The sequence below is a fragment of the Terrapene carolina genome, unplaced genomic scaffold, assembly GCF_002925995.2.
Source record: "Terrapene carolina triunguis isolate 2854851 unplaced genomic scaffold, T_m_triunguis-2.0 Scaffold131, whole genome shotgun sequence".
Taxonomy (NCBI): Eukaryota; Metazoa; Chordata; order Testudines; family Emydidae; genus Terrapene; species Terrapene triunguis.
Genome location: NW_020664482.1, coordinates 3,536,524 through 3,550,631, shown reverse-complemented (window position 1 = coordinate 3,550,631; position 14,108 = coordinate 3,536,524). Strand labels below are relative to the sequence as shown.

At 41.3% G+C, this 14,108-nt stretch overlaps 1 protein-coding gene across 2 annotated transcripts in view; it reads left to right on the top strand.

Moving 5' to 3' along the window:
- The window catches only part of GPC4 (glypican 4), a 107,232-nt gene extending 93,357 nt beyond the window's left edge, over nucleotides 1-13,875 (top strand). For both annotated transcript variants that reach the window (XM_026653103.2, XM_024215541.3), the window contains 5 exons: nucleotides 5,697-5,827; nucleotides 6,482-6,628; nucleotides 7,172-7,308; nucleotides 10,568-10,743; nucleotides 11,131-13,875. In XM_026653103.2, coding sequence (XP_026508888.1) covers nucleotides 5,697-5,827; nucleotides 6,482-6,628; nucleotides 7,172-7,308; nucleotides 10,568-10,743; nucleotides 11,131-11,339 — 800 coding nt within the window. In that variant the 3' untranslated portion in view covers nucleotides 11,340-13,875. The remainder of the gene's footprint in view (nucleotides 1-5,696; nucleotides 5,828-6,481; nucleotides 6,629-7,171; nucleotides 7,309-10,567; nucleotides 10,744-11,130) is intronic.
- The last annotated feature ends 233 nt before the right edge of the window (nucleotides 13,876-14,108 follow it).

The following is a 14,108-nucleotide window of genomic DNA, read 5'->3' as shown; positions in this document are numbered from 1 at the left end:
ATCCACACACTGACTCAAGCCAGCTTCTGCAACCTCCCCATCTCTGATATGTTTGACTCTAAGCTGCTTCCTCTCCATTTCATTCAGATTGCTGCTGGTAGAATAGCCTCTCTGGCCTGTTGTCACAGCCTTGTCCTCCTTGTCCCCCGGATTTTGAGTTATTTTTCTGGCTGTCGGTCACCTTGTGCGTCACGGTAAAATAGCTTGGGCCAGATCCTCAGCTGGTGTAAATTGGCCTAACACTAGCCATGTCAATGGAGTGACACTGATAAACTGGCCCTTTGTCTTTGCCTCCAAGGCCTTTTCCCATGCAGCCTCTCTTGTTTGACCTGGTTTGTTTTCCCAGCACCCTCAGTGCCCCTTGATCTCCTTCTCTCTGCAATATGTGCATATGCCTTTCTCCATGCTGTCCCTTTAACTTGGGGTACCATCCTCAAGCCAGTTCATTAAGCCATTTTACACCACTCTCTTATCACTCCTAAAGCTTTAGTTCTGCCATGAAATCTGTCGGAATAGCGGGGTGGTGAAGGTGAGGTATTCGTTAGTCTCTGTTAACGACAGGAGCTTCAGACTAGGCCAATTAAAATGTGCACGTGCCTTACTTGGTAACTATGCAAAGGTATTACTGTTACCCAGTCCCTCCTGTTCCTTTCTCCTCCCTCTTGTTTATCGACCTTGCTAGTAGTGATCCCAAACTTGAGTTTGACATTTTAATGTTCAGTCTGGAGTGGGACCAAATTCTCTCTCTCTGAGGTGCCTGGCATGTTTTGGGGTGCTCATTAAGTGATGATACTTAAGAATAAGGTGAAGAAAATGTTTTAAAGGAGTCTTGATGCGTCTGTAAATGGATCCTTCAGGAGCAGCCCTCTCTCTTCGTGCAAAGTGTGCTGAAGCACACAACTGGTACTTGAGTGCCATTGACCAGACAGTGGTGCATTTACATGCAGTAAGAGAACGTTTTAAAAAAGTATTTGGCTAGTAAAGGTTTTCCACTCTTTAAATTGCACGTGTTTAAAAAAAGGAATTGCTGATAATTACCATATTTTAAGCTAGAGTTTGATACACACACAAACACACACACACATGTAACTTGTCTACGTTAACAATGCGTGTGCATAATATTTTCAGATGAAAATTTTGCCTGCTCATTCCAGGGAGGGAGCTAATTACCACTTTAACACTGTTTGAAAGTGCAGCACTAAATTAGGCTTTCAAGAGATCCTCTAGAATACTGACTTTCACACGCGCTCACACAGATGTGAATATTCAGTATTTCAGCCCCAGTAGTAGCTGCAATGGCTTAAAGAGTGGAAGACTTGCAAAGGTCTAGTCCAAGTAGAAAAGAGGAATCCCATGAAAGGGAAGGCATAATGCTAGAAAGCAGACAAAAGAATAAGTAGCTAATTGCTGCAGGTTGTATGCCACTGAAAATGAAACTTGGGGAAAGCCATCTACACAGCGATGTTCAGTAATTGCCTACAAAAATGAAGATTAGTAAACAAGACAAAATAAGTAAACGTTTCCCAGGAGGAAATGTGCTATAATTCTCTAAATGTTTTCTCCCCAGAATGTCACCTGCCCACTTGTTACTTAGGTATTCAGTGCTACACTTGCAAATAAATATTTGCTGGCCACACTGTGGGCTAGTTACTTTGTTTGCTTATTTTTGCCTGGAATATAGGCATTGAAAACATTAAGATGTGCTTTCTGTAGAAGTGTCTAAAAAAAAAAAATTCCACATGCTTCACTTCAAGTGCATGAGGAGACGAAGTGACTTAAGTGTTGCATGTATGTAAGTCTGTGCAGGATCGGGGCCTGAGATTTGTTAACTCTTCAAGGCAGAGAATTTTTCTCTTTTATGTCTGTAAAGCACCATGCAAAAGTTGTAACATGTTCAATACTGTTTTAATTGTCATCCCCGCTGCTAATTAACTATAAATAATGTCACAAGTTTTGAAATGTGTTCTTGACACAGTTATACAGGGCATACTTTGTTTCAAATGAGCTATTGGAAAAACCACATATGAATGAACAATGTTAATCTCCAGTGCCTTTTCATGATTTTTTCACAGGGGTTTAATCTACTCTAAGATTGTAGAATTCAGTCTCCATATACATCTCTCTGCTATTTTGTGTGAAAGGAATTTGTTCCTTTTTTAAATGATTGCTGTTAATGAATGGTCAAGGTTTCCCTGCCCTTAAATCAAATCTTGGGGTTAAGTCTGAAAACTGCCTTTTTGTTCTCCAAGTTAGACCCTGAAGCTGAAGATGTGGGTTTCTGATTATTGGTGGCACAATGCACAAGAATTGCTTTCCTTAGTGAGATCGAGTTGCTTTGTTGCTGAGGATCGTCTCAATGCCAGACGCGAGGACAAATGTATGCAGGAGGAAAATGCTCTTCAAGGGATGGAACTATATATTTTTCAAACCCACTTCTGTCTTCCCAAAATTCTTTGTTGTCCTCAGTGCGTTCATAACAAATGAATAGAGCTGGAGTAAATTTTGCATTATGCCAAACTTTTTGTGAGACAGATCAGGCTCTCTGAACCACCTTGCAGTCATTTATACAAATATCAATTATTTTGAACCTGAAACTTTGGGGGAAAACTTTTTCAGGAGGCCTATTGCATAAAACCATAAATTATGCTTAGGTGCAACTTGCTCCCCATCACATAGTGTAGCAGTGCTAACATTAGCTTGAATCATAGCCAACCTTATTAATGTCAAATGTTGCTGCCAGAGGGACTTTACTGTTAGTTATGATTGCTGGCGGGTACACCAGCCAATTCCTGGCAGGAGGTAGGAGCCAGTCGGATATCCCCCAAATAAAAACTGTGGCCTAAATGCACTTTTTTCTTGTTCTTTTTTTAATGAAAGTTTATTTTCATTTAGTGCTTCTTGTCAGCAGCCATCACTGCTGCTGAAGAGCTACAGTTGAATATATTCTCCAAGGCCAATTATTACTTTCCTTATCTTTTATAGCCAGCTTTGGCAGCTCTGCTGGAGGCCGAATGCATTTTCTATATCAGCAGTCAAAGCAGAGACTGCATTCCTTAGCTGTGATACATGTAACGCCATGGCACCATGAGTAACAAAGACCCCAATTCGCTCTACATTCCCATGCTCTTGTGTATGGCCGGCCCAGCTCAAAGTTTACAAAGACGCCAAACAGCCAGAAGAATTAGGGTTTATGTTTCCTTTCAGTCTTTCACAAACACTTTATTGATCTGGGGCCTTTCCTGGCCACTCGGGGTATTAAGTAGTTACAAAATGGAAGATTTTCTTGTTAAAAACTATACATTTTGTGTGTTTATTATCTGTCTATTCATAATATTTTTATTTGAAATGAGCGGCTTCCTCCAAACTATGATGGGATGTTCTTTATGCACGTGAAAACCCCCAAAAGCTTTGACAGTGATGAACACATTTAAGTTGTGCTCCACTTGTTTACAAAAGTCTCTATTTGCTAGCACATCAAAAGCATTTCTCTCTCCTCTGGCACAATGGTATATTCATGCTAGCGGTCATTACTCAGAGATTTGAAGCATCACTTTATTGGAGGCCACCACAATACAGTCTAAGACTCTTTATTTCATTTGTTACTACTATATATATATATATATATATATAAAATATGCATTTAGTGGAGACCTGTTTGTAGTCCCTGATGGCTAAATTCCAGCCACACCGTTGCAGCAGCTCTGTCATTAATGCTGCTTCTGTTTGTGCTAGTGTGGTTCCTGTAGATTGTAGCTTTCATCAGATTTTGATTCTTAAATATTGGCATCTTGGCTTAATTGAGAGAGAGAGCATATACTCAATGATGCCATGATTCTCAAGGTTGATGTTAATTGTGGTCTAAATTAATTATGCACTCTGAAGTATTGTAATTTTTGAGATGTTCTAGCTAATGCCTGATCAGTCAGCCGGCCCGCAGAAAATACTTTTAAATATTTATTTGCATTTTTAATAAGTGGGTTTATCTGATCAGTATGCTGCTGCATACGGTACACTGGTGTTTTTAAATGTACAGATAGCTTAATTGTAGTTTGCATTTTTATTGGCATATTTTAATTTAGTTGAAAATTAATTGAGCGTAAGGGCAAAGCCAAAAACAAATCTGTGATAAATGGAGTCTCTTTATAAACATGCATCCACCAGTATAAATCCACAGGAGTTTTCCACTTCTGATGGGGGAATGAGTATCACGCAAAATACTTGAATTCAGCAGATTTGAGTTCTTTGACTGAGAAACGCCCATTTCCACTTCCTGGAGCTGAACAGGCACATCATCAGAGTTAAGAGGGAACCCATTCACAGATCTTTACGGCCCGAAGGGACCATTATGATTACCATGTAATCTGACCTCCTGCATGACCCAGACTTTAGGATCATGAGAATTAAAAACCAAAAACAATTGAAAAATTACAAGTTTGTAGCTGTATGCTGACAAAATGAGGAGGGAGTTAACTATAGTTTAGCTTGGCTAGGAGATAACCGTTAGGTAACACATCTTCTAATATGTGAATGGAGTAAACACCAAGAAGGGAGATTAGTAATTAAGAATAGTATAATAGGGCATCCCTGTTACAGGAGGAATTAAAGAGAGCATTCAAACTGAACATTACGAAAAGTTTCTTGCTAATATTCCCAGAGGAAGTGGTGGAAGCCCCATAGCTTGGCACATTTAGTGCTACATTTGACTAGTAAATGTACAGCAGGGAATGATCCTGGAGTGGGAGGAAAACGGGGTTGATGGTTGCCATAGGTCTCTTCCATCTCCTCACTCATCAGTGAAATGTCAAAGTTAATTTTTAGTCTAAAGCCTTTAGTGATGGTCTCATGCAGTTTCACTGTTCAACTTGTGCTGTCTGCATAACGCTATGGAGTATAACATTTGATTTTTTTTTTTTCCAGATGTGAAAAGTTCTCTCGAATATAAAAAAAAAATTACAAACTTTAGTGCTGTAGATTTTAATCACCATCTCCTTTGCTTTCTTCATTCATAGTAAATATAAAGAAGCTGATATTTTTCTTTCTGTCTTAACTGTGGAGATGTTTTAAAAAGATACAATGGAGCCCTGTTTGAAATAGAAGTACTTGTAATATCCTCTCTATAAGTAGATTAGTTCTAATGGCTATTTGCTGATTGAATTGAAGGAAATTGTGATGTTTATTCTCCCTCATTAAACATAGTTTTTGCTGTATACAGGTTTAGTGTAACTGGTCCAACAAGCTTCCATCTCAGTCCCTTTACTAGCTGGAATAACTAAAACCCAGAAGTAGAACATCTTTTTTTAAAGACGCCTACCATGCAGCAGTAGAATTTCAATGGCTAATTTTTGCACTTATGTGGAGTGGCCTGTTGTCCTTGCCTAGGCCTTCTGCTTTGTCAGACAGGGTGGGTCTCTATTCCTTGACAGCAGCTGACGAACCGAGTCAAGTGATACCTGTTATAAAAGATTTCGTGACAGAGAGCAAAACGTTCATTTGAAGTTTCAAAATGCAACTAACGGTTGCCTTATTAAGAGTGTTACACTAAAGATACCTGAGAAATGTATATGAGATTTTCCTTCACTTTGGAGTAGGATTTAGGTGGGCTGCTTAAAGCAAAGTAAACCTAGTCTGCTCTATGCACTTGTGCCATATTTGACGTCCCTCCATTAAAACACTTAACATCTCTTTTTCTGTATTAGATTCTATGTTGATGGTGGCTGAGAGGCTAGAGGGTCCTTTTAATATTGAGTCAGTCATGGACCCAATCGATGTGAAAATTTCGGATGCAATCATGAACATGCAGGAGAACAGCGTGCAAGTGTCTCAGAAGGTACATCATCAGCACTTTAAAAAGAAAAAAGCTAAAAAGAAAATTCTGTTTTTATTCCTCCACTATTTACATTTATCTACTCCTATTAAAATAACTGTCTTAGAGCAAGTCTACACTACAGAGTTAAGTCGACCTAAGTTACGTCGACGCACAGCCATTGCATTCATTAAATCGCTTTTGCATCTCCACGCTATGCTCCATGTGTTGGCGGGTGCGCGGCCTCCCCAGGAGCGCTTGCACCGAATTAACTGTCAGCATGGGGCATTGTGGGACAGCTTCTGAAAGGCAACAGTAGTCGATGTAAGCAATGCAGTGTCTACACTGGCACTGCCTCGACCTAACTACGTCGACCTAAGGTCCACGCCTCTCGTGGAGGTGGAGTTATTACGTCGGGGTAGTGGGTGAGTTACATCGAGGGGAGCTACATTTTGGTGTAGACGTTTACAGAGTTAGGTCAATGTAAGCTGCCTTACGTTGACCTAACTGTAGCATAGACCAGGCCTTAGCTGCAATTCATGTGTATTTTAGTGCTGTTTTATCATCTCTGTCTGGGGAAGGAATATTTGGTAAACGGTGTTTGGATAGGAATACTGAGGGGTGGTAAATGTGTGGTGTGAAAGCCGTCCTCTAAAGCGACTTAATCAAATCACCTAGGTTTTCCAAGGATGCGGACAACCTAAAACGCTGACGCAGGGCCGGGCCTCTCGCTCAGTCTCTGAAAGTGGCTTCAGTGCTCGCTTTAGACCCTACAACCCGGAGGAGCGGCCAACTACAGCTGCTGGCACAAGTTTGGATAGACTGGTGAGTGCCTATTGACCTGTCTCACTGATACAGAACAAGGGCTGTTCAGAATAAACATATTGTGCTTTGTCACCCTCGCAGCTGGCTTTGGAGAGCTTAAAAGGCAGGTTGTGTAGGTGAGCGGCTCAAGTAAATTGAGGGTGGGGGCGTGCGGGCATGCGCCCCAGTCTGTATCTTTGCCAGTCCATAACCTGATAGTCTTTTTAAAAGTAGTTGAGGAAACTTGCAACTTTCTTATACTCTTTAAAGGGTGTAATCTACTTACCACTCTAGACATGAGCTAGCTCAGCGCTTGTATTTCAGGTAAATGCCTCTATTAGTGGTTTCACATATGAATAATGTAGTGTTTGAAAATCTGTTTTTAATTTTGCATTTAAAAACTCCCCAGAGGCCATTGGTTCTGATGAAACTCAATTGATTTGCACCAGCTCGGGATCTGGCCTAAAACCGTCTCTTGTGATACAAATTCATTTTCAGCTTTACTTCTGAGAAATAAATTTGGTTCACGTTGATGTTCTATATTGTGTTCCCTTTTTAAAATAGGTTACTGATGTGAAGGAAAAACTGAAGCAAGCCAAAAAGTTTTGGTCCTCTCTCCCTGGCAACATCTGTAATGATGAGAAGATGGCTGCCGGGCGTGTCATTGAGGATGAGTGTTGGAACGGAAGTGCCAAGAGCAGGTCTGGATAAGTTTAACTGAGCTAACTTCCTTCGTGTCTGACCTTGTAATTCAGACCTTCAGAGCCTGTCTGGTTGTGGGTTGGCTATTTATCTAGATCAGGGTCTTATGTGGTGCTGTCGCCAGAGTATTGGAGCGCCTCTCACTCTTGAATGTATTTATCTTCACAACCTCCTGTGAGGTAGGGTGGTGCCATTTTATAGCTGGCAACTGAGGCACGGTCTCTCTGAGGGAAATGTTTTCAAAATTTCCTTAGCAACTTAGCCCCACTGAAAGTCAATAAGATTTAAGCATCCGAGTTGCTTTAAAAAAAATTTTGTACCTAAGTGACTTGACCAGGGTCACGCAAAGTCTCTGGCAGAGATGGCAATTGAACCCAGGTGTCTCAAGTCTTAGGGTAATGCCCTACTCCCAGGACCACCCTGCTTCGCATCTGGCTGACCTCTAGATTCCTGCTGTTCATACAGGTTCCAAGGATCATGGAGCACTTCTGGCAGGTAGGCCAGGATGGGGATTGCTGCTGAGAATCAAACCTGCCAGAAACCTGCGATGATGTCCAGCATGTTTTTCTTCAGTGACATGTCTCCTCTAGGGTTGGGAACCTTCATGAGGGTTATTGTAGGAACAGAAATCAGAGGGCAGGAAAGAGAGACAAGTGAATTTGGATGGCGTTATCAGTGTTTTAGGTCTGACCTTACACTCCTGAGGTTAGCAGAAGAACCAGCTGAAATTTTTCACAGAATTTTTTTTAAATGACCTCTCTTTTTGAAAAGAGAACTTTTTTGGGGGAAATTATCAGTGTGGTAGAAATGTTTTTTCTTTTCCCCCAAAACTTTCCCCAATTTTGTAATTGACTTTTTTGAAATCCTGTATCAAAGCTTTTTGTTTACTGAAACCCCAAGCAAAAGAAGAACGTTTTTTTAAAAACTGAGGGAAAAGTTGCTGACAGTTTTGTGGAAAAAGGACCGATTTTGAAACCTGTGAAATGAAAACAGCTTGGAAATTTTTGCAGAATGGTTATCGGGGTTTGTTTTGGTTTTTCCCCAACCAATGGGAGTTTTGCGATCGACTCCTATGAAAGCAGGAGCAGGCCCTTTATGCATCATTTAAATTTCATGGATCTCTAAAACTCTGCTTCCCTGCGTTTTGGGTCGTCTTCTCAATAAATAGCGTCAGTATCTGCCTCTGCTGGTAGCTCATCCCAGGCATTTGATGCCATCGATCCTCTACTCACCAGGGAAACCTTCTAACTCAGGGGTAGGCAAACTACAGCCCAGGGGCCGTACCCGGCCCTCCAGACGTTTTAATCCGGCCCTTGAGCTCCCGACGGGGAGCAGAGTCCGGGGCTTGTCGTGCTCCAGGCGGGGAGCGGGATCCGGGGCTTGTCGTGCTCCAGGCGGGGAGCGGGATCTGCGTGGCTCCCAGAAACAGTGGCATGTTCCCCCCCCTCTGGCTCCTATGCGTAGGGGCAGCCAGGGGGCTCTGCATGCTGCCCCCGCAGCTCCCATTAGCTGGGAACCACGGCCAATGGGAGCTGAAGGGGTGGTGCCTGCGGCCAGGGCAGCGCGCGGAGCTGCCTGGCCGCACCTCTGCGTAGGAGCCGGCTGGAAGGGGGACATGCTGCTGCTTCTGGGAGCTGCTTGAGGTAAGCGCCGCCCAGAGCCTGCACCCCAACCCCCTTCCCAGCCCTGATCCCCCACCGAACCCCTCGGTCCCAGCCCGGACCACCTTCCTGCCCCCCCAACCCCTCATCCCCAGCCCCACCCCAGAGTTCGAACCTGAGCCAGAGCCCTCCCCCTCCGCCCCCCCGCCACCGCGCCCCAGCCCAGAGCCACCTCCCGCACCCTGAACTCCTCATTTCTAGCCCCACCCCAGAGCCCCCACCCTCAGCTGGAGCCCTCACCCCCTCCCACACTCCAACCCCCAATTCATGAGCATTCATAGCCCCCCATACAACTTCCATATCCAGATGTGGCTCTAAGGCCAAAAAGTTTGCCCACCCCTGTTCTGACTTGTCACTGGTGAGTAGGCCAATGTAGCGTCTGAAAGAGATGGAGTTTTTGCTGCATCAGCTGAAGAGAGAGGGCGTGTTGGGAGAGCACTGCTCGCCCCAGCTAGGGAGAGTAGAGGATCCCCCCCCCTTTGCACCCTCTGTATTCTATACCCTTAGCATGTGGATGTTTCAAATCCTATGTTACGATCCTCCTATACAGCACTGCTCTGACAAGATGAACTATCAATAAACTCTCTCACTTAAATCGCCCTCCAAATTTTCTTCAGTACATCTAACCACAACAGTGATAGTAAATACTGAACATTAAGGCCCAAATTCAGGACAGCGCTTAAGCATACGCTTAAAATTTAGAACAGCACTTAAGTACAGCTCTTAATTTTAGGCATGTGGTTAAGTCGAATTGACTGGCATTCACTTTTGATTTTTGATTTAAAGTAACCAGTCTCTCTTCGCATTGGCCCTAGACTCCTAAATAAGCTATACAATCATCCTTCCCTTTAGGTGACGATTCTCATGCAAATAAATTCTAATTTTATGATGCTAATTCTTCACTTTTAAAAACAAAAGATCTAGATTGCATCTCCGCCATACATTGTCATGCTCCCAACCAGCACGTTCCCTCTAGCCACTTGTTAGACTGATTCTGGCCACCCCAGTGCTTGGGAAAAACTAATATAAATTTTTCTCCGATCTTGCCCTTTAAAACAAATAAGTAATATTGTTTCACGACATCTGATCTTACAAATCTGATTACACGCGTCATCTTTCTGCTAGAGTTGGACAAGGTGGATGTTCGATCCCTCAGTCGCTACATCTGTTGATCTCCCCTATAAATCACTAATACTTTGTTTATTGAGGAAACCGAAGTCTCAGCTTTCATATCCTGAGGAATAACACTCATGCAGGCAACTTCTGATCTCAGTTACGCTGGTGCAAATGCAGAGTAACAGTGTTGCCTTTGATCCAGACTGACACTGAGCTCAAACTACACTTTGCTGATGCGTCATATAGCCATAAAGATGATCATGGAAAGACTCTTCATTGTCCAAAATGATGGAAAATCCTTTTCTGTTCTCACAAGCCATTTTACTGCCGGGAGGCCTGGTCTTTTTCTCTTTTTATACAGGAAGGAAAATCCTGAGTGAAAGCAGGCCTATATTCAAAGGGTGTAAGAGAACCCTGGGAACATCTTAAAACACTTTATAACACAACGTGCATCTTTATAATGGAAAGTTTTCCTTTTTAGGTACGTCTTTGCAGTGACCGGAAATGGTTTAGCCAATCAGGTGAATAATCCTGAGGTAGAAGTTGACATTACAAAACCAGATATGGTGATTCGTCAGCAAATCATGGCCCTTCGGGTGATGACCAATAAAATGAAGAATGCTTACAATGGAAATGATGTTGACTTCCTTGATATAAGTACGTGTGGGTTTTAACTGGGTTGTTTATACAGAGGGAGTTAATTAAAGTTCAGATGCACTACTGAGAATATAAGTGTATGGGGGCAGGAAATGAAGCCCATGTAATACTATTTGAATCTGAACTTTCCTAGTACTTAGAATTCATCCCTATCCAGGACAGCACTTAAGCACAGGCTTAACTTTTGGGGTGTGTTTAAGTTGCAGTGGCTGGAGTCCCGTGCTTAAGTTCCATAGGCACTGGAGCATTTTACAATTTAAGCAAGTGCCTAAAATTAAACACATGGGAGAAGGAGTCACTGCACTTGGTTTTTCTGCTCTTTGGGTTTGGGGTTCTGGTTCAGGGCCTTTGAAAGGAATACAAGCAAAATCTATTTGTTTCTTATAGGTGTTGAAAGCAGCGGGGAAGGAAGTGGAAGTGGCTGTGAATTTCAGCAATGTCCTTCTGAGTTTGAGTTCAATGTAACCGAAGTTACTGGGAAAACTAACAAGATTGATAAAAACACAAACACTTCTGCTGCTGCCAGTATTGATCTATCCCAAGCAACTTTGTTCTTTAGCATCTTATTCTTGGCCATGCAAAGACAATGGAGATAATTGTGCAACTTAGGGGGGAAAAGACTTTATTATCAGAATTAAAAGGCACCTGTTTTCACTTTTATACCATCTAGTGACTTTGCTTTTTAAGTTAATGGACAACAGTGTACAGTTTTTACTATGTGGCCACTGGGTTTAAAGTATTGATTTTTTTTTTCACTTGCTGTTCTGGAAAGAACGCTGACGTGGACTGTTAGTCTGTCCTGTTCACCGAGAATCCATGTTAATGGTGGCTAACGAAGTGTATATACAGACCTGTAGTTAGCTATGCATTTGTGTTATCATCACTTGCCTTTTTAAACATTTTTATTTTACCACATTTCTTACAAGAAAAACAGGGTCCTATCTCGGCATGTAACAAGTATGTGTTTCTGAAATATGAAATATCTGTACAGAAGCAAGTTTTATTTATCATGTTATGTTATGGGGGGAAATTAATAACCCAACAAGCAAAAGATACGTTTCATGTAATTAACTTCCCATTTATTCATGTTCTGTTAGTTGCCTTATCTGGAGAGAAGTGGAGGTAATTTGTCTTTATTCAATAGAACAGAATGTGAAGGCATAATTGGTCTATAAACCATATGCCCCGTTTGCATAAAGCATTAATACCAGGAGCAGGTTATACTTCTTTTACAGGATGTTTGGTTAAATTGGAAGGGACTACAGAGAATTCCAGTTTCACGTAAGCTAAGAAGAGCGGTCAGTTGTTCCCCAAGGCCCTGGCGATTAACTATAAACCCCGTACACCAATTCTACACCTACACATGTCCGCAGAGACTCTTCAGTAGGTAGTGTTCAGTCAGATGCAACTCATGTTGTTGCTGATGCCAGTGCCAACATGTGTTCGGTCTGCAAATTTGTTTAGTTGAACGTTGACAGTGTTTAGGGATCTTTTTTATATAAGGTGCTTTTATATGAGAGTTCATTTCCCTCTGATCAGAAGGTCAAGGGTTAAGACTAGCCAAGTAGCGTGGCAGTAGCACATTGCATCCAACAGACCTGAGTTTAGGAATGGAATTGGATGGGTGGGCCTGACAGATTCCACCTGATAAGAGAGTCCCATACAGTCACTTCAGAGGATTGGCAGAGACACAATTCTGCTGGCCAAGGCACCAAGTGACCATAGTGTTGGCTGTGCAGGAAGTCCCGCCTTTCCACGTTCCCAGTTGGAACGGTTTTGTGGTAAGTGACAACTCATAAATAAAAGAAATATATATTTTTAAAAGGAACGAAATCACTTTAAAAGTTACTAAAAGTCTGCAGAAAGACTAAAAATTACTCTGCAAATCTCTTCCTGCTTTTGGACAGCCATTAGAATCTGGCTGGATGCTTCTAGCCATGAGAACACTCTACAGAGAGAGGGTTTTGTTATACTCCAGCCTTGTGTTGCAAGGATAATTTTCTATTTTTATATTGAAACATTAACTACTTGTTAGCTCAGGGTCAGCATTTTATTCAACTTTATTTTCACACCAAATTTCTGCAATACTATAAAGATCGAATATTCTTGGCTGATACGAACAATCCTGGAGGCTTAATTTTACTAGAAGTAGCCAGTTATTTATTAAAACATGATGTTAGTAGAATATGCACATTCTGGCTATATTTTTTTTCTTTAGAAAACAAATCACGGAAGCATAAAATTGAAAAGCTTATAAATTTATGTGTGGGGAAAAAATGGATTGTAAATAGCTAAGTTGCCTTGTGAGGAATTGGAAAATGTGCTGATACTTAGAAACTACCTCAGTTCTGAGGAATTTCCTTTCTAGCTTTGAGTGCTGTTACATTTACTTGGTAGAAATGAATCTGGTCTCCAATATGTAGCTAAAAGAGTTATCCCCGTAGACCTTGTTAGATTGTTTTTAATTTAGAGCATTGAACGAAGGCCAGCTGTTTTCTTTCAGCTAAGTTCCCGAACAAAGAGAATTTCTGAATTAAATATTGCTGATGGTTTCCATGACTTTTACTGATTTGTTTGGTTTCATGGCATTTTTTCTGTTGCCCTTTAATTATTTAAACGGTCGTATCCATTTGAATTTTAATTCTGAAATAAACAAACCTTAGATACATTACCATTGTAAATCTATCACAGTAAGGTCTGACTGGATAACCCTTCTGGCTTATACCCAGCTGGCAGATCAGAAAATTAAACTAAGAAAAAGAATAAATTCTTTCAGAGAATGAGATGGAACAAAAGCCCTTGCATTCAGAACAGCTGACTTTTCCAGGATCTCAGTTTTTGGCATATAAGTGTTCATATGTAAGAAAGTTACTTGTAAATTCGCCTGCTTTTGAACAGTTTGCCCACTATGTACCTAACAAAGAAAAAATGTTTCTGAATTGATATTTATCATTTTACAACTAATTGCTTATTATTCATTAGTTTTGTAAAAGCAAACAATGCAAAGAACTGACATGAGTTTTAAACTTGTCTAGTGACTGATTTTGTTAACAAACCGCCACTATATAAAAGGACAAATTGTCATCTGGAGCCACAGAAACCAGAGTAAACGTAAATGTAGAACGATAGAAAGTTGTGTTTCTGCTTTGATTTTGTGTTGCGTGTGGAATTGGTTTACAGCCCTAGGTACAAATTCAGAAGGCCTCTTAATGTGTAGATATACAAATTGAGAGACAGCTAGCAACCAAAGACACTTGTTTTCCATTTGCCCCAATTATTTTTATGTAAACATTAGGGCCTTTACAACATAACTTGAGTTTTTAAAAATAAATGCTCACCTCCACAATAATCAACTTCAAATTTTA